This window comes from Protopterus annectens, chromosome 2.part1 (genome assembly GCF_019279795.1).
Source record: "Protopterus annectens isolate FY-2018-M chromosome 2.part1, PAN1.0, whole genome shotgun sequence".
Lineage (NCBI taxonomy): Eukaryota > Metazoa > Chordata > Ceratodontiformes > Protopteridae > Protopterus > Protopterus annectens.
The window spans coordinates 1,184,474,016-1,184,499,548 of NC_056729.1; the positions used below are offsets into that span (position 1 = coordinate 1,184,474,016).

General features: G+C 40.4%; 1 protein-coding gene across 6 annotated transcripts in view; it reads right to left on the reverse strand.

Annotated features, from left to right (window-relative positions):
* Positions 1 to 25,533, reverse strand: part of HMBOX1 (homeobox containing 1) — a 1,854,813-nt gene that overhangs the window by 1,080,162 nt on the left and 749,118 nt on the right. For all 6 annotated transcript variants that reach the window (XM_044062711.1, XM_044062710.1, XM_044062709.1 and 3 more), the window contains one exon: positions 10,771 to 11,247. In XM_044062711.1, the coding sequence (XP_043918646.1) occupies positions 10,771 to 11,234 (464 nt within the window). In that variant the 5' untranslated portion in view covers positions 11,235 to 11,247. The remainder of the gene's footprint in view (positions 1 to 10,770; positions 11,248 to 25,533) is intronic.

The following is a 25,533-nucleotide window of genomic DNA, read 5'->3' on the forward strand; positions in this document are numbered from 1 at the left end:
TCTGCCAGACCGAGTTTTGGCAATAGACAAGCTATAAGTGATACGATACGATATGTTACAACATATAGTAGAGCTTCGACGGTAATAAAAAGAATCATTAGAGGGAATTGGAATATTTTAAAATCTATACCAGAACTGGGAATGCTGACTGGTGATTATCCAAGTTTTTCATACCGTCGTCTTCTTTCAGCTGCTCCCATTAGGGGTCGCCACAGCGGATCATCTTTTTCCATTTCTTCCTGTCCTCTGCATCTTGCTCTGTCACACCAACCACCTGCATGTCATCTCTCACCACATCCATAAACCTTATCTTAGGCCTTCCTCTTTTCCTGTTACTTGGCAGCTTCATCCTTAGCATCTTTTTCCCAATATACTCTGCATCCCTCCTCAGCACATGTCCAAACCAATGTAATCTTGCCTCTCTGGCTTTGTCTCCAAACCTTCCAACCTAGGCTGACCCTCTAATATACTTATTCCTAATCCTGTCCACCCTTGTCACACACAGTGCAAATCGTAACATCTTTAACTCTGCCACGTCCAGCTCTGACTCCTGCCTTTTTGTCAATGCCACTGTCTCCAACCCATATAACATAGCTGGTCTCACTACCCTCTTGTAGACCTTCCCTTTCACTCTTATTGGTACTCGTCTGTCACAAATCACTCCTGACACTCTTCTCCACCCACTCCATCCTGCCTGTACTCTCTTCTTCACCTCTCTTCCACACTCACCATTACTCTGAACTGTTGATCCCAAGTATTTAAACTCAACCACCTTCACCACCTCTACTCCCTGCATCCTCACTATTCCTCTATCCTCCCTCTCATTCACACACATATATTCTGTCTTAGTCCTACTGACCTTCATTCCTCTTCTCTCTAGAGCATATCTCCACCTCTCCAGGGTCTCCTCCAACTGTTCCATACTCTCACTACAAATCACAATGTCATCTGCAAACATCATAGTCCATGGGAACTCCTGTCTGATCTCTTCTGTCAACCTGTCCATCAACACTGCAAATAAGAAAGGGCTCAGAGCTGATCCTTGATGTAATCCCACCTCCACCTTAAATGCATCCGTCACTCCCACCACAGACCTTACCACTGTAACACTACCCTCGTACATATCCTGTATAATTCTTACATACTTCTCTGACACTCCCGACTTCCTCATACAATACCACAACTCCTCTCTAGGCACCCTGTCATATGCTTTCTCTAATTATCCTAATCTTAAGCAAAAGTTATGTTACAAAGACCTTTGTAGTAGTGCATATATACCCAAGTATAATTTTTCTGGCACTATTCCATGTCACAATTGTTCATGTTGTGATGTTATAAATAGAAATCAGGTATTTGTCCATCCAGTAACTGGGAAGGAATTTAAATTCTATTGTCCAGCCACCTGTAATTCTACTCGTATAGTTTGTCTTGCTACATGTATTATATGTCCATCATTTTATGTAGGAAAATCGATGAGAAAATTAAAAGACAGGATCACAGAGCACAGATCAGATATTAAAAGAAGTATAAGTACTAATTCCCTAGCTAAACATATTAGTGAATATGGGGCTGAACATAGTTTTAAATTTAGGGTGATAGCTCGGGTCTCTGTCAATATTCGGGGCGGTGATTTAAACAACAGACTAGAAAATCAGGTACTGGAATGGATATTAAAGATGAATGCTGATCTTTTCCCTGGTTTAAATCAGATGGTGTCAGTTAAGCCTGTATTAAAATTTAAGCAGATGTGCTTACATTAAGTGATGCATTTTGTATTGTTTTATTATGTATTAATATATTTTTATTATGGTAAGGTGCTGCAGTAGCATTGTCACCTCACAGTAAGACGCTCTCCGGTTCGATTCTCAGTTAGAGCGTCTTCTGCGTGGAGACATGCGTGAATGGGCGTACCTTCGTTTAAGGTTGTGCGTCAGGGCTGGTAACTCGGCACGTAAAAATCAACTACCAATCATTAGCGGACCGGAGTTCCGCTGTGGCGACCCCTAACCGGGAAAAGCCGAAAGACGCAACATACACACACACACATATATATATATATATATATATATATATATATATATATATATATATATATATATATATTTATACATGTGTTTTTTAAATGTATATTTTGCATATTAACTGATTAACTGACAATTATTTCCTGTGTTTTACATAAAGGAGGAGAGGTAGGTGCCGTCTTTTATACACGGATGAAGGGTTTTTACCTGAAAGCTTTGTTTGTTTTAATAAACGTTTTTTTCTAACATTTTGCGTTGCTGAGCTCATATTTTTATAACTGGTTCTATAAAAAAAAAGTACACATATACTGTGAATCAATAACCAATAAACAGCTATTCGACACAGCTGAAACGATTAAATGTTTCAGTCTTTGAAACTCATCTCATTCACCAAACTGATGGTAACCGAATTACCTGTACACTTGTTTTACATTTACAGTTTTTTGAAATGTGTAAAATATTTTATGTAGGCAATGTGCCACACAAATAACAATAACAGGTACAGTCAGCACAGCTCTTATTTAACGGAGTGAACAAAGAAATCAATCTGCTTAAAAAATCAACACATACGCAGTTATTGTATGGAAACCTGCCAGTTCTGCCAATAACTAATAATTGGCTTATTGTGTGTTAAAGACACAGATGTCAGAGACCCAATCATAATTCTTTGTAGTCCATAGATCTTTATCTGCTTCATGTACTACAAGGCAGTAACATACTTTCTTAAGTTACAGAAAGTCAGGGACACATTACCGGCACAGACAACAGGAAAAACAAATCTGTTTTAAATTCTGCTGTTGTTGTTTGCTGGTCAGTACTGGCAGGTTTAACTGCCTAGCATGATACCTGACCTGAAGTGAATCAGTGGTTGCCTAACATTTGAAAAGATCAGGTCTCGTGCTACAGAAGCACTTAACTGATTTCTCTTTTTTTCTGGGCATTGGACAATAATTTACTGTGCTCCATGTACTACACAATGTTTAAGGTCAGTATAATCTTTGTTAGTGATCGCTTTATGTTCCCATCCCTTTTATAACAGAAGTTACAGCTCTTGCCTGTAAATTTAAGTAAGTCAGAAGAAAAACAAAACTGCCAACATTTTTCAAAATAACACTGTGGACCTCAGATGTGTCTAACCTGTGTTTCATGATACATAAAACCTTACTCTTTCTCTTACTATTAGCATACTCCCTTAGTATAAACCTGCAGTTCTTTAATTTCAACTGCCTTCTCACTTCCCCCTGTGAGACTATGTAAGGGGCATGTCTTTTGGGTGGTTCATAAATCCTATGCTAAAGCATAACCTCTGCTTTTTCAATAATGTTTAGAAAGACAATAAAGGGACTGAATAAATAGCTGTAGATAAAAATGGTGTGTACTTATTAATAATTAATTAATAACTGTCCTGATGTAAACTGCATGTTATACTGTAAAACATTTCTGTGTAGTAAGCAGAACTATTTTAAACTGAGGTGGGAGGAGTACAGCAGGATAGCACTGACTGCTGTTTATGCTATTGATATTAAAGTAAGAAAGCATATTTTCTTAAGTGTAATGTATCTAGGCTTTACACTGTAACAAGACATCAAAGGCTGGAAATATTCAAGTTAAAGTTAATACAATTTTGTTATCTTGGGCTGTTGGAAGGACCTAATTGTGTATTAATCATATTACATGTCTATTAAAATATCCTCGTACTTGTGTTTATATAGTGATGGTTTTGTAGTTCAGGTGTTTGTAGAACCACTGGTTTTACGAATACATAGAGGAGGTCAAAGAGGATTGGGTCTTCCACAGCTCAAAAAGAAAGACACTGGTCACCTTGGAGCAGCCAGAAGCTATTGAGTACAAGGATAGCTCTGTTTATCTGTTAGGGTTGCTGAAGAATTTAAGGCCCGTTATCTTCTTTGTTAAAAACTTCTTGGGGCCTTTCCAGTTAAACGATATACTTGGATTTTTACATACCTATATCTGATGATGGGTCTGATAAGGGAAGAACACAGGGGTTACTTCTCAAGATCTTGAAGATACTGACTTAGAAACTAACTGGGCCAAATAGAAGGATTTCCTGAATATGGTGAAAACAGATGATCAAATGAGAGAGAGTCGCCGTATAACTACCCAAATCAACAATTAAGAATATGGCACAAGTGGTCTCTCACACACAAGAAAATGAGGAGTAGGCATAGAGGAACTCAGCTGGATGTTGGCAAAATGACATACCCAGAGGCAGAAGAACAGCACATGTGGTGGAATTGTGAGGAACGGACATTTTAGTCCAACTGTGTGGAAACAGTAGAAGGGTATGGGAAGCAAGTATATATGGGTAATAAGAGTTTGTTTTGGGGGCTGGAATATAGAAATGGAATGACTAAAGTTGAAGAGACCGAAAAGAAATACAGGCATGGGGTGGAGAAGGATCAAAACTCTGACCGTGCCCAGCTGGAAGAATGAGGCAAATCCAGTTGATCTGAGGAAAAACAAGCCTAGTATTTACGGAAATTCATGGAGGTGAGGTGAGTCAGGCTGGTAGAATGAGTGGGAAGCCTGGGTAGGCACTGGGGAACTCATGATGAGGAGACAAAGAAAGGAGAAACAAGTAACATTTTCATGATTACATTGACAAACCATAATAAAGAAAATGGAACAGGTATAGTGACCAGTTTCTTCTGGGGAAAAGAGAGAGTGAAGTTTTTGTGACTTTACTGTAAAGAAAGGTTTGAAGAGGAGAAGAACAGAGAACGGTAGCAGAATGCACATACATAAGGGGATAAAAGGGCTGTACCTTCAGGAGAAGAGCTTCTGGGTGAGGTATTTGGGAAAAACAGGATAAATGTACTGCAGAAGGGTAAGTGGGGAAAGTGTGGTATGAGTTGAGGAAGACAATAAAGGAGGACCAATTATGAAAGTCAGGGTTTACATATCTGGGATTGTTGTTCACATTCTCCCAGAGCAGCCCATATCAGTAGACAGGGAACAATACAAGGCAAGTAATCACAGCAGTCAAAACATGCCTAGTCATAAGCATTTTTAAAAAGCCACACAAAGATCTTACCACCCTTTTTCAAGTATTTAATAGTGCTCACCTCCCACATCAAGCAAGTCCAAACATGGTGCAAGTTAGTGTCTACCCATCCAATCATCATGACTACAGGACCAGAGCACCAGGGAAATGCCTACTCTTAACTGCCATGGTTATGCTTAACATCCACCTAAGCTAAGATCAACTTAAGACAAGTGGGATCTCAGTTTAACATCTTATCTGAAGAACTGCAGCTCAGAAGTGCAGCACTCCCCTAATGTTGCATCACTACTTTGGTATAGTACTTGAATCCAAGCACCTGCTATAGGAATAGAACTCAAGTTTCTGATCTCTGCAGCATCAAAGCCAAGGATGATGCCCTTTGAACTATTCGCAAAGCATAAGTGTCTGTTAACTGGGGTAAAGCATGACCCATTTTAGGCTCAGTCCGGGGGCATTGTTTGGTTAACTGACTTGCTTAGAGTCACACAATACGCAAAATAGAGCCTGTGGTATTCAAACCCAGGACTGATTCTCAGTATAGGAATGTAAGCTGTAGTCAGATCTTTTGCATCCACCTGCGCTATCACCTGCTCTGACAGATGGGAACTCAGTTTAACATCTCATCTAAAAAGACGGCGTGTAAGGGGGGGGGGGTAGAACCCCAATGCTGTACTACAGTGTCAAAAATGGAAAACAAATCAAAGCATATAGTGTTAGAAAAAAAATTACTGACATCTAAGTTTTATGATTTTTCTAATATGAAATGTAAGTGTGCTTCCTGTTAAGCCAAAAACAAGATTCATTAGAGTGTACTTATCTAATGGGGGGAAAATACGTTATGTACTTACGATAACGTTCCATGTGAGTTGTTCATCTCGCCTTCATTCTTACTGATGGGTTTGGAGCCAATTCCTCGGCTCCGAGTCGGCCTACTACAAAGCTCAAGGTCTTCAAATCGTTCGAGGCCAAGTCCCTATCCCATGATGCACCTAGAATTACCTCAGACCTTGTTTGCTGCATATAACAATACCATATGTCATTCTATCACTCCCAAGAGAAGGTATAGAAGGGTTGAGAAACCAGGATGGAACCAGCATCTCGGTCATCTAAAAGCCCAGGAGGAGGTAGGAGGGAGGGACGTAAGAATGAAGGTGAGATGAACAACTCACATGGAACATTATGGTAAGTACATAATGTCTTTATGTGTTCATTCTTACTGACGGGTAGTGTCCCAAGCACCATCAACCTCAGGTGGCTCACGGGAGTATATTTTTCAGGACAGTGGATCCAAAGGAGGCTCTGTCAACCTTATAATGAGTGATAAAGGTATGAGGGTTTGACCAAGTGGCTGCTGCACAAATGTTACCAATAGGAAGTCTGGCAGAAAAGGCAAAAAATGTAGAAATTGCTCTGGTTGCGTGAGCTTTAATCTTATGCTGTAGGGGCATATTGGCAGCTGAATAAACAAAGGTAATACATACAATTAGACAGCCATTTAGACAAAGTTGTTTTACCCACTGGCATACCATTCTTGGAGTCAGAAAAGGAAACAAAAAGCTGCTCTAATTTCCTGAAATCTTTTTTTCTGTCCAAATAAAATTTGAGCTGTCTGTGAACATCAAGTTTATGCAGCATGTATTCTAAATTGCTGAAGTGATTGGGGAAGAAAACTGGCAAATCAATAATTTGGTTAAGATTACATTCAGTGCAAACCTTGGGCAAAAAAGAGGGATTTGTTCTAAGTGAGACTCTGTCAGCATAGAAAATCAAGTAAGGAGGTTTAATGGATAAGGCCGGAAGCTCTGACACTCTGTGGGCAGAAGTAATAGCCACTAAAAAGATAGTCTTCCATGACAAAAATTTGGGATCACATGAGGAGGCTGGTTCAAATGGAGGAAGAATGATGCGGGAAAGCATAACATTTAGATTCCATGGGGAATAGGGTGATTTCACAGGTGGTCTGAGATGAAAAGTCCGTTTGAGAAAGGCTTTGGATAATTTGTGTGACGTAATATTCAATCCTTCAAATCCAAGATGAAAGTTAGAAATGACAGCAAGTTGAACATGGAGTGTGGCTGCTGCAGCTCCCTGATTGAAGATCATGATTAAGAATTCTAGTATAGAGGCCACAGGGGCTTGGTAAGCATCAATATTGTTTTTAGAGGCCCATATAGAAATGTTTTCCATTTGCTAAGGTATAGCTTCCTCATAGAAGATTTATGAGAGGATAAGAGAATTTGCTTGGTCTCATTGGAAAGGTTATGGAACCTGGCTATGATGGGAATTGGAGCAGCCAAGCTGTCAGCTTCAGGGACTGCAGAAAAGGATGAAGTTCCCCTGACGGGTGTGTCAGAAGGTCCGTAACTGGATCCAGAATCCAAGGGTCCTCCAAAAGATGAAGTTGAAGTAAGGGGAACCAAAACTGACAAGGCCAATGAGGGGCTATAAGAATGATAGTCCTTCCCAGAGATTTTGTTTTCTGTAGAACCTTGGGTATCAACGGGATTTGTGGAAAGGCATAGAGGAGACCCGGAGGCCAATCGTGAACAAGTGCGTCCCTTGGGGTTTCTCTCGGAGGGGGAATCAGCTTCTGCATTTCATGTTCATGTGACTGGCAAAAAGGTCACAGCGGGGCTGGTCCCATCTGTGGAATATCCTGTCCGCTATCTCTTTCTTGAGGGACCACTCTTGGGGCAAAAAATTGCTCTGCTCAGCTTCTCTGCTATCATGTTGGATTTCCCCGGGATGTGTGTTGCTAACAGAAAGCACTGGGTGGAAATCGCCCACTGCCATACTCTTAGGGCCTCGCAACAAAGGGGGTATGACCTGACCTGGCTCCTCCTTGTTTGTTCAAGTACCAGACCACTGACATGTTATCTGTCTGAATCACAATCGTACCTAGAGGAAGAGAGTCCTGAAAGTACTGAAACACCAAAAGTACTGCTCTCATCTCTAAGACATTGATACGTAGATGTGTCTCTTGATCGGTCCATGTGTCTTGGGCTGTTCTTCCCTGAAAATGCCCTCCCCCAATCAGGGAAGCATCCATGGTCACTGTGGCCACTGGTGGGGGTAATAAACTCTTTAAATTGGGCCTAAAAACAAGGGGCCAACTAGAAATACAAAGCACACCAGGGAAAGGGAAATCCAGTGTAGCTAAAAATACTAATAAGCTATAAGAGCTTTATAAAAATATCTAAAACTGCCTAAAACTATCTAGTTATTAATATAAGGAAGAAATATTCAAAAAATAAGTTTTACTGGCCCGAGCTAATGAGAACCTCCGATCTGCTGCAGTGGCAAACTAGATCTGAGGTAATTCTAGGTGCGTCATGGGATAGGGACTTGGCCTCGAGCTATTTGAAGACCTCCAGCTTTGTGGTAGGCTGACTCGGAGACGAGGGATAGGCTCTGAACCCATCAGTAAGAATGAACGGCGAGATAGAACAACTTCACGTCATTCCTTTCATCTTTGGTGCACACATTTACTGATCCGAGTCCCAATTCTAACCAAACGTTAATGTTTTTTTTTTATTAATTTGTGCATTATGATGAAGATGTACACTTTGTGAATATACATAAAAGAATAAAAAGAACATTAAACAAATTCTCATGTTCCTCTGGATCCTCTGGGAAGCTCTCTCTAATGCCACATGCAGAAAAGAAGCTGGGCTGTTAACAGGCTGTGCAAGATGGGTGTGATATAAAGAAAGTGGAAATATTCTCATTAAAAAAAAAAAAACTGTCTTGAATTCTAATCTGTATCCCATTCAGATAGTCTTCCTTACTTACCTGGTTGACAGGTTGAAGCACATCCACTGCCAGTTCCTGTAGTCACATTTCTTGCAAGAATATTGCCTGATGCATTTTCCCCAAGTGCACAACTTTTGAACTTTTTGGGGAAAATCAGCAACCCATTCATTACCATGCAAACCCATGTGAAGGACTTCACAATCCATACCCCCTAACTTGTACAGACTAACTCCATGACTGGACAAACACTGGAGAAAATGGCAAACACTGGAGAAAATGGAAAACACCTGTTAAGTCTTGATGAGTACGTTCATGAAGTGAACCCTGTTACAAAATCTCACCAAGACGACACTAATATATAGACTGTATTTTATATAGCATATATCATGGACAGATGTAGATTAAAAAAAAATGCTGAGTGCACAAGTCCCAGGATAAAAATGTGCCAAATCTTGATATGTGCAATTGTGCCAGGAGTGGAAAAAATGACGGCATAGAATCCTCAAGACACAGAAACATTCCTACAATGGGGTGAGGTCAGGTGCAAAGGACGGATGGCCCCTGCTGTAAAAGGAAGTGCTAGTCCACAAAAACTGGCAGGACAAAAATAGAGCCATAAATATGATAGAATAGACTAGTGAGGATAAGAAATAATTTATGTATTATTATTATTATTATTATTATTATTATTATTATGCAAGAAGCCCAGAATTTCCTAATAGAAGATATTCAAAAAGATTAACAGAGGACTTAGAAGAAAGAAATACATCTGCACAAGAAAAACACAAGATTGCTGATCTTCAGACTATTTCCTTTTCTCTAAGGAATGGTGATTTGTCAAATTCACATGCCCATTTCTTTCTAAATGTGTTTCCCGCAGCATTGCTATTTGCACTCTGCATTTCTTAAGTGGACAATGCATCTATATTTCTTAAACTTATATAGCATAACATTTTTAATGAGCTTTTTGCATCTCTGGTTGCAAACCATCAAGCCACTTCCTATCAGTCTTAGGCGCATTTTACACCTCCTGTGCTGAGTATCACCAATATGGAGAGCAAGACGCAACCAGAAGGACCATTATACAGGCAGCAACAGATGTGGTCTGTGCCCTTGCCAGCACTGTAGCAATGACAGTGTTTCCTGATGGTTAACATGGGCACCAATGCCACCATGAGGCATCCTATCCCTTTCTCCATGTGTGAACATTTTCCATTAACAAGCTAGTGAGGGCTTTCATCACTGGTTTGGAATCGCCAAGTCCACACCCTTGGTCCTAGCTTCTTCTGCTGTGCCATGGAAGCCTCCACCTGCATGGTGGCAATCACTTTCCCACCTCCAGAATGATTAAAACAGTGCTGGCTGCTTTCTACACTCTCCAAGCCACTATACAGACTTTGGTCATCTGGCTCTTTTTTTTTGTAATTTTATTTACTTAACAGGGTAAGCCCACTAGATACAAGTATACTGTTTCTGGGGTGATCTGGGTGTGCTGGTTGGCTGACAAACTTGCTAAGGGTCACATAGCAGGCAAATGAAGGCTGACGGAATCAAATTCTGGACTACAGGAACCAGCTTGTTAACAGCTAATAGCCTTAACCCCCTGCACTAACTGCCTGACTTACAGTCATTGTCAGGGATTTATCCCTGTATACCAAAGAGTTAGTCTTCTACTGTTTAAAATTAAGAAATATTCTTATTTTCCACATACAGCTGTGAAAACACACACTGTTGTTAAAAGACAAAATGTTAAAATATTCAATAGAAATTAATTTTGCGCTATACTGTAAAATTTAAAACATCCTATGCATAATACATCAGCCTATATCTGCTTTGCAAGAAATAAGATTTATCATAATATACTGGAGGATACTTGAGATTTATCCACAACAAAAGTCATTTTTACATTAAGAAATCAAAAGCCACAAAAGTTTTCTCCTGGTTAACTATCAAAAAGACAGTTTCACTAACCTCATCAACTCTTCTACCTTATCATCTACATCTAGATCCTCTTCTGATGCTTCAAAACTGTACGATCGTTGTCCTATGCTGTTAGCAAGATAACGAGTAGGTGATATCTTGCCATTGGATGCTGGCACTCGATCATTTTCTCTCCCATTCTGGTTTGTGGTGCAGGGTGGTGGGGATGTGTCATAACTGTTGCTAGGGGATGGGGACATTCCACGATATTGTGTCTGTGTAGAGGCAGTTGCTGTGGAAGACGATGAAGCGGGCACATTGTTGCTGCTGTTGCCTATAGAGCCACTGCCACAACTAGGCCTTCTACCAAACTTGTCGCTGTGTTCCTGGTCAAGGCGTTCCAAGGTCTCTAAAGCATGAATAATCTCATGTTTGGTCATACCTGTCCTTCGTAGGCGCTGAAGAAGGTCTATCTGCTCTATAGTAAATCTAGGTTCATCTGTATAGTGAGACATGGCTTCTGCAAGGCTAAAAGAAAAGAAAAGAAACATACCTTAAGACCTTCACCTACAAGGTTACAATTACCACATCTTATTTACATAAAGCACTGTTTTCAGCACAGTTATTTAGAATTCAAAACAAGTAACAGTGTATGCAATACCAAAAACATTCTACCTCACAAAATGTACCAAAATCATGTGTAATACTGAGTCAACAAAGTAAATTAAAAAAAAAAAGTTTAAATCATCTAGGATTCTGTACAAAGGTTCTTGAAATTTGAAGTTGATAGTATCTTGAAAGTGAGTTCACAATGTAATTCTGTAATACAAACAAGTGTAATCAGTCTACTCATGCAAGCGATGTCTACAGACTAGGTGCAAGTTTTTCAAATTCTCAGACAAGGACATGGACACACAGCATAACTAAGCAAAACGCAGAACATGGAAGATGAACTCGAATTTGACAGACTGCTCCATCTACCTAGTGTTGCCTACCTATACTCAAGTTTGCTGTATTTATCTATCACCGTCTGAAAACAGACAGGCAAACCTAAAAGCCTTGCCAGAACAGGAAGAACAGCAGTCAAATGTCTGCTTATCCCTGAAATATTCCTGCTACATTGTATCTGGCCTGCATAACCTGATAGCCACCATGTAAAGGAAAGCACACTAAAACCACTGCAAAGAAATCACAAACTTTCTTATGCACAACCAGCCAACTAATCCATGGTATCAGGGAACAACTAATACATCTGGCAGATAAGCGATTGGAAGAAAGATGTCTTTTAGACAGGAATAGTAAGGAAAATACCTGGTCCCCGCCAAGTGAGCAATAATGTTCATACTCACAAAGGAAAGCACTGCATACCCTTACATTTAAGACCATGCACATTACCATAGATGGGAAGGTTTGGCTTATATAACATAAAAACTCTAATGGCTGCCTAAATGGTGTTCTGTGATTGGCCATCTGATGAAGGAAGGCTCCAGCTTATTGCAGTAGGCCCCAGCTTATTGCAGTAGGCCTAACGGTCGGCATGCAATAGAGACAAAAGCAATTAAAAAAGAAATAGCTGTACAGACAACAAGCAGCAGTTTGCTTAAAGGTATCATTGCAAAGCCAAAAGTCAGTTTAAAACATGTCAGATCAAGCCTGTCACTTTAAAATAAAATTTTCAAAGACAGAGCTATGTGTACACTGCTAACTTACTGTAGCCAAAAAGTAACACCATTAGAGCAAAAACAGTTAACATGTCAGCAAAAGAATAAAAAGTTCAGACTCTCTTTTCAAATATTAAAATGACAATGGCCCTTCTGCATCGGCTCTCAACTCCTTAATACTTTAAGTCATATAGCTTGGGAGATGGTAAGAATGATAAAACAAATTGACAGTGCAAAAGAAAAGACTGAATGTACTAAAGATCAATCATGCAAATATCTTGGCTACTCTGCACAGCCACACCAATGACATCCAGCATTTATGCTGATATTTTTAAAGACTTCAGAAACTTGGCAGGCAAATATCACCTACAAATAAATCTTGACAGCGCATAACTGATTCAAGCTACCAGAAAACTACCTGAAGTTGTAAAAAAAATAGAACAGGAAAAGGAAGGAAAGAAAAATTTAGGTGTCGATAGCAAGCAATTGGAACCAAAAAAATGGGTGAATAGTATGGACACTGATGTGAAGAAAGAAAGAAAGCATTTTTTATGACCAGAAAGTCCTAAACAGACACTTATCCACTATCTGACTGAAAACAATTAGGTAAATTACAAGTGATGTATACTGTTTGCAACTGGGAGTGCTTCAGTACGGTTTGTGATGAAAAAGGCTTGCAACTAGGATTGTGTCGGTGTGGTTTGTTTTGATTTATATAAACGTATGATTGCTTATATTGCAAGTGATGGTTTAATAAAGATGTTTCTTGTTTAAAAAAGGGGCAGGAATTGAATAATTTATGTAATGTTGCTTAGGTTATATGATATATAGAACATATGTGAAGCATAATATTTGTTAATTTTAACTTGTTAATACAGTTTGATTACTTTTATATAAATGTAAATGTGCTTATGTCACAAGTGATAATTCAATAAAGGTGTTAAAAACATAAGAGAGAGACAACTACCCAGTGCTTAAAGTAGAAGAAACAGCATTGAGAATGCAAAATGTCAAGCTTTTTTAGTGGTACATAAAAAATAAGGTTTCTGTCAGACAGGGCTAGAAGTACAAAGCCCCAAACTGCATATACTTTTTCTAATGAATTTTTCTTTCATGTGCAAGCCAACCATCTTACCATTCCAGTTATGCACAAGCCCATTCATTTCTTGGGGGTTGAGGATCATTCTCAGATCTGCCACGGCGTGAACATGTGCAGAGGGACCATCATTCAGGCAGACACCTGCACACATGTATCACTACAGAAACTACCAAAACTCTCTTACATCACATGTGTACTCCCATACATGCATTAAGAATAGTTGTGTTAAATCTCACCATAACCATAGATGTCCCTCTCTCCTATGCTGCAGCATTCTTTACATATGGCTAGTATTCTGCTACTCGACCCGACATCTGGCTTGTATACAAAAGCTTCAAGTTACTGCCTGTACGTGGGACTTAGACGTAGGCTCTTAGAATGTCAGCCATAAAAGGGACATCTGCACTTACAATCCTCAGAATAAAGTTGCCCCCATAAGGAAAACTCCAAAGGAAAACCAAGGTGTCAGTCATTAAACAATGAGCAAGATGTAGGGGGAAAGACGGGTGGGATAGAATACTGCAACATAGAAGAGAAGGATATCTATGGTGACTGTAAGATTTTACACAACTATTCTTTGACGTTCTACTCAATGTTGCAGTATTCTTTACATATGGAAGAGTGCAAAAGCTGAAAGGGAACCCAGGGAGGGGAAAGGAACAGGGAGAGATCAAGCAGAAACATTTTCCAGAAATCCATGCAGGATTGCTCTGGCAAACCCTGCTCTGGTCCTAGAAATATAATCCAACTTGTAAAGGTATGAACAGAAGACCAAGTGGCAGCTTCCAAAATGGACTGAGTATCCAAACCTCTGAAGAAAGCCCCTGAGGATGCCACAGATCTAGTGGAATGGGCCTTAACAGAAGAGGATAACGATTTCCCATGAAAATGACAGCAAAACATAATGGCCTTAGAAATCCATGAAGAGATAGTTTGCTTAGAAACAGGCGAACCCAGAGCCCCGAGATGGAAGGACACAAATAATCGATCAGATTTCCTGATAGACTTAGTTTTGTCATGACAGAAATCTAAGCTGTCTATGCACACCTAGGGAATGCAAAATTCTCTCACTAGGAGGTTGTGGAGATGGGAAAAAGAAAAAAGTAGGCAACTGAATAGCTTGATTTAAGGAAATATCATTAACTACTTTGGGCATAAAGGATGGCTTGGTTCTCAAAGAAGCTCTGTCCTTACAGAAAACTAGAAATGGTGGTGAAGCCATTAATGTCTGGATATCAGAAACCCTTCAGGCAGAGGTAATAGCTACCAGCAGTACTGTTTTCAAAGTACAAAACTTTAGAGAAGCAGAGGCCGCTGATTCAAAAGGGGCCTGAGTCAACTTATCCAGGACAAAACTAAGATCCCAAGGAGGAGGAATTGGTTTCCTGGGAGGATTCAAGTGTAAGATGCCTTTTAAGAAAAGCTTAACCTCCAGCCTAGAAGCCAATGGAGGAGAAAAGGGCAGGCAAGCAGACAAGGCAGAACAGTGGATCTTAATATACTGTTAAGTAACTCATACAGGTAAGATAACACCAAAGGATAATAACTTCCTGAAGTGAGGGTGAATAGGAACATGCAGATAAGCATCCTTGAGATCCAGCAAACCTAAGAATGCTTGATGAGGAACCAGGGGGAGAAGGAACTGTAGGGATAGCATCCTGAAAGAAGGCACCACCAGGAACGTATTCAACTTTGAGAGTTCCAAACTGGGTCTCCAAGGACAGTCTTTTTTTTGGAACCAAGAACATCCTGGAATAAAATCCTCTTCCTTGCTGACTTAAAGGGACAGGTTGAATGGTGACCTGGAGAGAAAACTGAGTTAGTAGCTGAGGAACAGATGCAGTTGAACTGAGAGAGGTTGAGGAATCCCCTGAAAGGGGGGAAGAGACTTCCAAGTAATGAAGTAACCATTTTGAATAATGGATATCACCCAAGAATCCTGAGTGATCTCCTTCCAGGCTGAAAGGGAAGGAGAAAGATAGAGAGACAGAGGAGTATGACTTGGAAGTTGGGGCTGGATGCCACAAAGAGCCTTGTCTGGACTGAAAGGACTGCTGGGGAGATGGAGCAGAAGTCACATTTTAGGCGGAGGGGGTCTCCTAGCAGATTTGCATGCCCAAGAACTAAAGGGAACAGAAGAAGTAGACCTAGATGGTTTCCTAATAAAAGGAAAGGGAAGTTCCTATGAAATTTAGGAACCAGAGAAACTAGCAGGTGCTTTAAATCCTGGAGCTCCTTACCTTTTCCCTACAGTGTTTTAAAACGTTCTGCAGCAGCCTTATCAAAAACAGAAGAATTGTCCATGGGAGCATCAAGCAATTTTGCCATAATGTCATCTGGGAGAGCCTGTAGAAACAGCCAAGAGCATCTCCTAAGAACAGAAGCTGCATCGCTGGAGGAAGTTTTTATAGCTGCATTTAATGGAATGTCTAATGGCCTGTGAAAATGCAGCCAAGAGAGAAACAGATAAGGACTTAGCTTCTGAGTCAGGTAGCTGGCACAGGGCCTGAGAAACTTGGGAGAGCAAAGCTAGAGATTACCTAGACATGCAAGTCTGGTAATTAATGGTTCTGATTGCCAGAGTGGAAGAAGTGTAAACCTTCTTTCTTAACCTTTCTAAAATTTTCTTTGTCTGAGGGAAGCAATTTTGTAGAAGGAACAACTCGGGAGAATTTATCTGAGGTGATAGAAACCACAGCAGGATCAGCTGAAGGATACTTAAAAAGAAATTTACAATCCTCATGGACCTTATAAAAACGGTCAGGTCTTTTAGTAGCTGGTACATGTGACTCTGGGGTCTTGAAAGATGATGGAAAGGCATCCAGGAAAGAAGGAAGCACTGGAAGAACAGCTGTGGGTGCAGAGGCCTCCACCTGAAGTAAGTCATAGTATCTCTTTTGTTCCTCTGAAATCTGGGAAGTATCCCACTTAAAGAATTCTCTCATCTTATTAACTGTCACTCCAAAAGAGAGTTCTTCTATTGGTGAATCTCCCCCACTAGACTCTTCCTCTGGAGAAGCATATTCCAAGGCGGAAGGAATCTGAGTGGAGTAAGCTAGAGTCTTCAGCCGAGGAAGACCCTTCTGAATCAGAGTCCTGGGCCGGAAGAACAGAGAAAGACTCCTGGGAACCAAATGGCAGCACAGGGGAAGAGGAGAAGGCAGGGCCAGAAATAGAAGAAGCCGAAGCTGTAGGCATGAGGGCTATCAAGGCCTTAATAAGACCTTGCAAGAAAACTTCCCAGTCCAACGTAGACATACTAGGCACTGTGGAATGCTTAGTTTTTTGTTTCTTTTTGACAAGTTTTTCTAGGGCAGGTGCAAGGCCAGATGTAGGCCTAACGCCCAGAGCTTCTTTTTGCAAGGGAACTGGACCAGTTCCCCGAGTCCTCTGAAATAAGTAGCCATGGCTCCCCCAAACTGTCTGAAACGGGCGTCTGCATAGCCTCTGACATGCTTGGATCACCACTCCTAATGCCTGCCATTGCCTTTCCTGTGGGAGAGATAGACTCTACCTCCGATTGTACCACCGGGTTTTCATCAACCTCAAGAGGTATGTTGGAGAGAGAAAGTGCAGCCAAAGACGACTCAGGCCTAGCTTTGCCTACCTTCCTCTTCAAGGACGGCTAGGAGCAACCCGCGGAGCCCTCCATCGATTCCCTAGCCAAACACTTACATTTCTAGTTTTCTAGATATAGGTTTAAGGCAGACAGCCAACTACGTAAAGTCTTAAGGATGAAGGACTGACAGTTAGAGCAGGACCAATGATCGTAGGTAGGCCCTAAGCAAAACAAACAGAGCTTGTGTCTATCGTTATGTGGAATTTGCCTTCTACACCTAGACTTGCCCTTTCTGGATGACATGAACAATAACAAAAGGTAGAAACAACCAAATAAATCCCCAATGGGGTACTTACCTGAAGCTGAAGAACAAAATGCAGTTTCCAATGGCAGACTGAATGTACGAGTCAACATTTCTGAATGGCGGTGAAGAAATTTTGTGGATTGTACTTGCAGACATCCCTTTTATGGCTGACGATCTAGCAGCCTACGTGCAACATCCCACTTACAGGCAGTAGCTTGAAGCTTTTGTATACAAGCTGTCAGGTTGAGTAGTGGAATACTACCCATATGTAAATAATACTGCAACACTGCACAGAAGGGCATCTACAGCTACTATCATTAGCTTAGGTAGCTACACACTCTTCCCAAAATATCCCCCTGCTTTCAGTGTTCTTGATATTTTCTTTCCGTGACACCTGAGCAACAGGTGTAACTGACTAGAAACTACCTCCCTCTACCCCAGGATAAGCACAGCCATCCTCCTGGCCAGCACCATCAAATGCATGAGATACTAATCAAACTCGGGTTGCTGGACTTTATCCTTATGTGACACTGTGACTGCCTACAATTTGTACACTTTATTTTTCTATTAGAAAGAGTCATATTCCTTTGATTCATTTTGGTAACTCATCAGCACCAAGGGTGTTCCAAACAGTTATTGCCTAAGTAGCTACAGTGCAATGAAAAAGTATTTGCCCCCTTCCTGATTTCTTTTTTTTTTTTGCATGTTTGTCACACTTAAATGTTTCAGATCATCAAACAAATGTACATATTAGACAAAGATAACCCAAGTAAACACAAAATGCAGTTTTTAAGTAATTATTTTATTTATTAAGGGAAAGAAAATATCCAAACCTACATGGCCCTATGTGAAAAAGTAATTGCCCCCTAAACCTAATAACTGGTTGTGCCACCCTTAGCAGCAACAACTGCAGTCAAGCATTTGGGATAACTGGCAATGAGTATTTCACATTGCTGTTGAGGAATTTTGGCCCAGTCTTCTTTGCAGAATTGTTTTAATCTAGCCATACTGGAGGGTTTCCAAGCATGAACCGCCTTTTTAAGGTCATGCCACAGCATCTCAATTGGATTCAAGTCCAGACTTTGACTCGGCCACTCTAAAACCTTCATTTTGTTTTTTTTTTAAGCCATTTAGAGGTGGACTTGCTGGTGTGTTTTGGATCACTGTTCTGCTGCAGAACCCAAGTGCGCTTCAGCTTGAGGTCACGACCTGATGGCCGGACATTCTCCTTCAGGATTTTTTGGTAGAGAGCAGAATTCATGGTTCCATCAATCACAACAAGTCATCCAGGTCCAGAAGCAGCAAAGCAGCCCCAGACCATCACACTACCACTACCATGTTTGACTGTTGGCCTGATGTTCTTTTTCTGAAATGCTGTGTTACTTTTACGCACACCTCCTAAAAAGTTAAACTTTTGTTTCGTCAGTCCACAGAATATTTTTCCAAAAGTCTTGGGGATCATCAAGATGTTTTTTGGCAAAAGTGAGATGAGCCTTTATATTTTTTTTGGTCAGCCTTGGAACTTTGCCATGCATGCCATTTTTGCACAGTCTCTTTCTTATGATTGAGTCTTGAACACCAACCTTAAATGAGGCAAGTGAGGACTGCAGTTCTTTAGATGTTGTTCTGGGTTCTTTTGTGACCTCTTGGATGAGTCATCGCTGCTCTCTTGGGGTAATTTTTGTAGGCCGGACACTCCTGGGAAGGTTCACCACTGTTCCATGTTTTCTCCATTTGTGGATAATGGCTCTCACCATGGTTCGCTGGAGTCCCAAAGCTTTAGAAACGGCTTTGTAACCGTTTCCAGACTGACAGATGTCAATTACTTTGTTTCTCATCTGTTCCGGAATTTCTTTAATCGAGGCATGAATTTCTTTAGATCGAGGCATGAATTTCTTTAGATCGTGGCATGATGTCTTCTTTTTTGGGATCTGTTAGCCAACTTCACTTTGTCTGGTAGATTCTATTTCAGTGAGCTCTTGATTCAAAAGGTCTGGCAGTAATCAGGTGTGGGTACGCCTAGTGAAACTGAACTCAGCTTTCCCAAAAATGTGATTAACCACAGTTACTTTATGACTTAACAAGGGGGCAATTACTTTTTCACATAAGGCCATGTAGGTTTGGATAGTTTTTTCCTTAATAAATAAAATCATCACTTAAAAACTGCATTTTGTGTTTACTTGGGTTATCTTTGTCTAATATTTAAATTTGTTTGATGATATGAAACATTTAAGTGTGACAAACATGCAAAAAAAATAAGAAATCAGGAAGGGGCAAATACTTTTTCACTGCACTGTAAAAGTGCTCTAAATACAACTTACAATCTGCTAGTGTGGAGTCAGCCACAAGAACAGCATCAGAAGAGACTGATACAAACGCTGAACAAAGACTATAATTTCAAGCTAAATAAAAGCAACTTTAAAAATCACATAACAACTCTGAAATATACTGGAGATATTATAAAATCAGAGGGACCAATCTAATGCAGAAAAAAATCTTTGCTATTGTGCAAATGCCAAGGCCAAGAGACAAACATGCATTACAGAAGTTTGCAGGAATGATGTACTCTTTAAACGTTTGTATCTATTATATCTAAGACATATGTACCTCTAATACTTTTAGAGCATGATGTAGCAGGGGAATGGAGATAAGATAAGAAATAGTTTACATGAAGGAAACCAGTTAGAAGTCATCCAACATTAACATACTATGATGTGGACAGCTATTCATTTAGTTAACACATCATGGATTTATTCAGATCACAAAGATATCCACATGTCATTATCTAAAACAACTTAATTCTTTCTAAAATAACCGAAACATTCTAGGACACTGAACATATAAAATAAATGCTCTTCCCAACATGATACTCATACATCTTATTGTTTATATGGACACACCCTTGTTATAGTAAAGTATAAACTCATACTCCCGGACCAGCCCTTCAGGAATATTTTAAACATAATTTTAAACAAGCAATAATAAACTAAACTATATACAAGTGCTGAGCACTTGGAAATTATACCACTCCATCCCTTTTCCAGTAAGCTTTGCTAACTAGTCTATTTGCCCCCTCCTCCAAGCCCATGTCCTGTAGATGTACCATGACGGTATCCCCCCTATACGATCTGCTGTTCCACAGGCTGAATGAATTGGTTCCATATGGATTTGAAGTACTAACAGAGGTTCCCCACATGCAAGTCTGGCATGGGGAACCATTAGCATGGTTGAGACTATATAACTTAGAGCTCTGAGACACACTCTGGCTGTGGCCTGCTTCTGGCCTACTAACAGAATGGATTATTTCTGCAGGTGTACCACTTTGTCTCATGGAAGGAATGACCTTTGCAGATTTGCATTCAACATGGAACCTAAGAAAATTTCCCTGTTGGGGGGCGAAATACTGGACTTCTGAAAGTTGTAAGTGAACCCCAGGCTTTGAAAAAAATGTCATGATCTATGAAAGGGCCCTGTTCACCTCGCCCTGAGATTCTGCCTACTAAGAAGAGTCTGGAGTACAAGCCTATGTTCCCTCGTGAGGGTCAGACTGGTTCTATTACTCCTTGTACTAGATCTTTGACAATGGGGTTTACCAGATACAGTTGCCCTTCTGCTACAGCAGGATGCCAAACATAAGTGTCATTGTCTCCCACTGTAGTGTGTATCCTTCTTCAATGATATGCAGAACCCATATAGTGCTGTTCCCGAGTGGAAGGCATTGAGACAGCCTTCCAGCAGTCCTGATGGATGAATTGGGACTTGATTTTATGCTGGCTTGAGGATATGGTTCATAGATTCTTAGGTGTATACCAGGCTAATGATCACTACAACCCTTAAAAGCCTAGCCGTGCAACCTAAATGTGACCCACAAATTTGATTTATATTTGATTTACAGGGGATGACTTACTGACTGCCTCTGTCCATTACAGACAAAGGAGCCAGACCAGGGGTGAATTCCCGATTACCCATTAACTGGTCCAAGCTGCTCTTAAATAGGAATAGGAAGGAACACTGCTTTACATTTTCCAGAGAATGGAAATAATATGAGAAACATATCTGTCTCCCCAATTTATTTATCTATTTATTTATTATTATCTATTTATATTTCAAGCAAATTTTCGTTTTTTTTTAATGTAGTAATTCTGATTCTGTTTATTTTGTTGATGTGCAAAAGATTCATCAAAACAGGTATGCCAGGCAAAGATCACCTCTCAAAAGTCTGTATGATACCAAGGAAAGAGAAAGGGCTTTGGGGCAATCAGCTTAGGACATTGTGTTTACTCCCTGTATTCTTTTTGTAAGAAACCTTTGTGGATGTTCCCGTTGCTACATGTGTCTGGTCAGGTACATACCAAAGGGGGCATTATACTCTGTAAAGGGCCTGATGAGGCCAACTACATTAGTATGATGACCTCTTTAGATCTAGAAGCAACACAGAAGGATTTTCTTACTAAATTGGACACATGCTGGCTGACGACTAAGTTACAGTCTACATGAGTTTCCAGATCCCTGACTGGTGAATCAAATTTTAATGGTGTTTTATTTATGGCATAGTTACCAGAGGTGGCATAATGTATTATAGTAGTATAATGTATTTCTTCATATTGAGTTTTAAGCCATGGCTTTGGCACCAAGTGTTTGTCTGTATTAAGACCTTCCTGAAGGGTGTTCTCATCTTGGGGGGATTCATTGACTGTTCCCAGTTTGCAGTCATCTGCACACTTGGTAAGCCTACAGACCTTTGACATTTGACATCCAAGAAGGAGATGCCAAAGAGGAATGGGTCTAGCACGCAGCCCTGAGGACTCCACTAGTGACCGACCTCTTTGCTGAGGTGGCTTCACCAATTATAACCTCCTGGGTCCTATCAGTAAGCCAGCTAGCTATCCAGCATTTTATAAAGGGGTTTACACTTAGTTCTGCAAATGTGTTGACAATGCCAGAATGCAATACTGTATAAAATGCCATAGCCAGACCTAGGTAGGCAGTATACACAGTTTTCCTCTCATCCACTGCTTTAGTGAACCTTTCAAAGATGTTCACCAGATTCAGGAAGCATGACCTTCGGTTGTCAAAGCCAAACTGGGACAGATCTAGTGTCTGGAGGTCTCCTATGTGCTTGTTGATAATTTGCATGATAATTCTTTCCACAGCTTTGTAAATAAGACTAGTCAGACTAATGGGTCTGTAGCTTTCAGGATCTGTTGAAAGGTCCTCCCTTATGAAGGAAGACAACCACTGCAGTCCTACATTCATGTGGCACAAAACCTGTTTTCAGACTATAGTTAAATAATGACCCCAGGGTCCTGATAAGTTATATTTTAGACTATTCAGGAGGCTTCCTGGGATGTTATCAGAGATCACTGAGGCCATGTTCTTGACATTAGTGAGTGCAGCCAGTACATGCTCCCAACTTATAGTTGGAGGGGTTACATTTGAGGGTATTACTGGGGGGATGGTTGGGAGTAAGAGGGGGGTAAAGCTGGAACTGAATTTGCCAGTAACAGATTTTCTATATTGCCAGGCTCCGTGAATGTGGCACTGTTTACCACTAGTTCAGCACACTACTGTGTGCTGCTCTTGAGGTTTCTGACATAGCTGCAGAAGGCCTTTTGATTATCTTTCACCTGGGAGCATATATTAACCACAAAGACGGCTCTGCTTGACCCAATTAGCCCTCTAAGTTGCCTATTTACTCTGATGAGAGTGTTTATCTTTATAGGAATTACCCTTCCTGATTTCTGCCACATTCTTTTCCTTTTGTTGTAGATCCTGTTTAATTTAGAATGGCACCAGGGTGGTTTGCTTCTGAGGCTAGTTCTGGGATTACTTCTGGTAAGTACAGCGACCTCCATGCAGCCACTGACATGGTTGTACAGAGTTTATGACAGCAATTCAGCATAGGCCGCTGTGTTCTCATGGTTTGGAGGGGCACTGAAGTTTGACAAACCATCATTTAATAACAAGTATTCTGCCTTGGAATAGTCCTTAACTGTTACTGGCTTTAATAGGTTCAGTGAGTTGATTTTGATTTCAAAGGAGACAGCTTTATGGTTGGATCTTACCAGGGAAGACAGGCGGTGGGGGTGTTGCAGTGTTCTTCCATATTTGTGACCATAAGATCCAGTATGTTGGAGCCTGTAGTGGGCATATTCACTGTTTAGTCAAGGGCATTTCTATTTACGAAGTCACAGAATCTCTGTACCTGTAGATATGAGGCTATGTATGATTCCCAATCTATAGAGAGGTAATTAAAGTTTCAAATAAGTAGGGTGTTAGGCTGGATGGTAAATGTTTCCAGGGAGTCCAAATATGCAATGTGAGCTTCTTAGGACATGGAGGGTGACCTATCACTGGTTAGGATATGATATGGGATTTTGTCTATGGTGATCTGCATGTGAAAGAGCTCCAGCATGTCATCTTGTTTGACCACTGCAGAGATATGCCTGCTACGATATATACTGAGACATCTCCACCTTTAGCACTTTTCTGTGCAGCAACTTGTCTAAAAGTGTGGAAGGCACTGAAACCTTACACTGCCGGGGTACTTTCTGCTGCTTAATACCATGTTTTAGTAACTGCACAGATATTGGAGGGAGTGCAGTCTTTTATTTAGGCTCTCAGCACTGATTAGTAACACCCTGAGGTTCTCTTGAGTTGATTTGCTATGTCGGTATGTCTGTCAATTTGGCACTATGGAGGGGGGGGGTCAGACAAAACTTTAGCCAGTACCTGAAAGCCTAGAGGGGAAAAATGCAGACCATCCTTGGCAAAGCAACATGGTCTGCTGATTATGTCCTACCAGGCTGACAAATATTGGATCCCCTTAGAATGACACCAGAAAAACAGCCAGTGGTTGAAATCAATAATTTTTTTGCTCATATTGTGGCATCATCCTCGGTGACGGTAATATGCAGCTTGGTGCCAGGCTCATACCTGCCACATAGTCTGAAAGCTCAGTAATGCATCTCTTCATATAGTCCAGGGAAGCACATCTTGGGTCACTTACACCTACAAGGATTATGATGGAATCATACTGGTACCTGTGATGTAATGACTGGGGTGCATGTATGATTTAGTGGATCCTGTTTCCAGATAAGCAGCTAACAGTTATCTTCTCCTTGTTCACCTTGGTTAGAAAGAAATCAGTATACCTTACAATGGAGTCCCCCATGATGAGAGTTCTGGGAAGTCTGTTTGCTTGCCTTAGAGGCTTAATGTTTGGGACTGCACTGACATGGACATTATGTGTGGTGTTATGTATAACTTTTCTGAGTGCCTTTGGGCTTGCTGTAGCATAGCTTTGACAACCTGTAGTCTAGGTGATCAGATTATATTGTATGCTGAGTTTAGATGTTTTATTTTTGCATAGGTGAATGTCAGGATTAATACCCTTGGCTTAATTTAATAACATGTATTTTCTGTAAATAAGCAGACTTGAAAGAATAAGACAAAATGACGAATGCCATGAGAAGTGCTAAGTCTATTGCATATGCAGTGACATCAGCTTATTTTGTTTTTCCTCTAGCAAATAAATGTTCAGTGGGAGTTAATACGTCTGCAGCTGAAATAAGCTGTACATTCTGTTCTTATGTTTCCATGCAATGAGTTGTCCAAGGGTGCAAGCAATTAATCTTGAGAGTTTTAAGCATTACTTGCTGATGGAAATAAAAATTTCAAGGTACAAGGGCAAGCAGTTTGAAATTACTGGAAGTGAATAACAGATAACAGCTTCCCTAGCAGCCTTAATGTTTGAATGCATTTAATAAAACAGTATATAATTTATTTCTATTTAAAGATAGCCAGTGCACTTTTTTCTTAAGGCTAAAAGTTAGCATTTTCTGAAAGCATGCATCCATCAGTGAAGAGAAATAAGAAAAGAACAGGTAGCAATCAATGAAAATGGGAACATGAGCTTTAGCATGGAGAACCTTAATTTTAAGTTAGGTAATCCATGTGGGTATATCTTTCAATTTTGAGCAACTGTTCCTATCTGGCCAGGTAAACTCCATTTCTGAAGAGCTACATAATTTTGTATGTTTGCTAAAAGTTAGTAGAGTATGGAGGTGTTCTGGGGTGTATTTTTTTTTTTTTTTTTTTTTTTGAGGGCCTTCATGAAAACAAAAAAGTCTTGAAAAATGTGACATTGGTTTAAATGGAAAGGACAAGAAAACAACTGTAAAAAAGATGA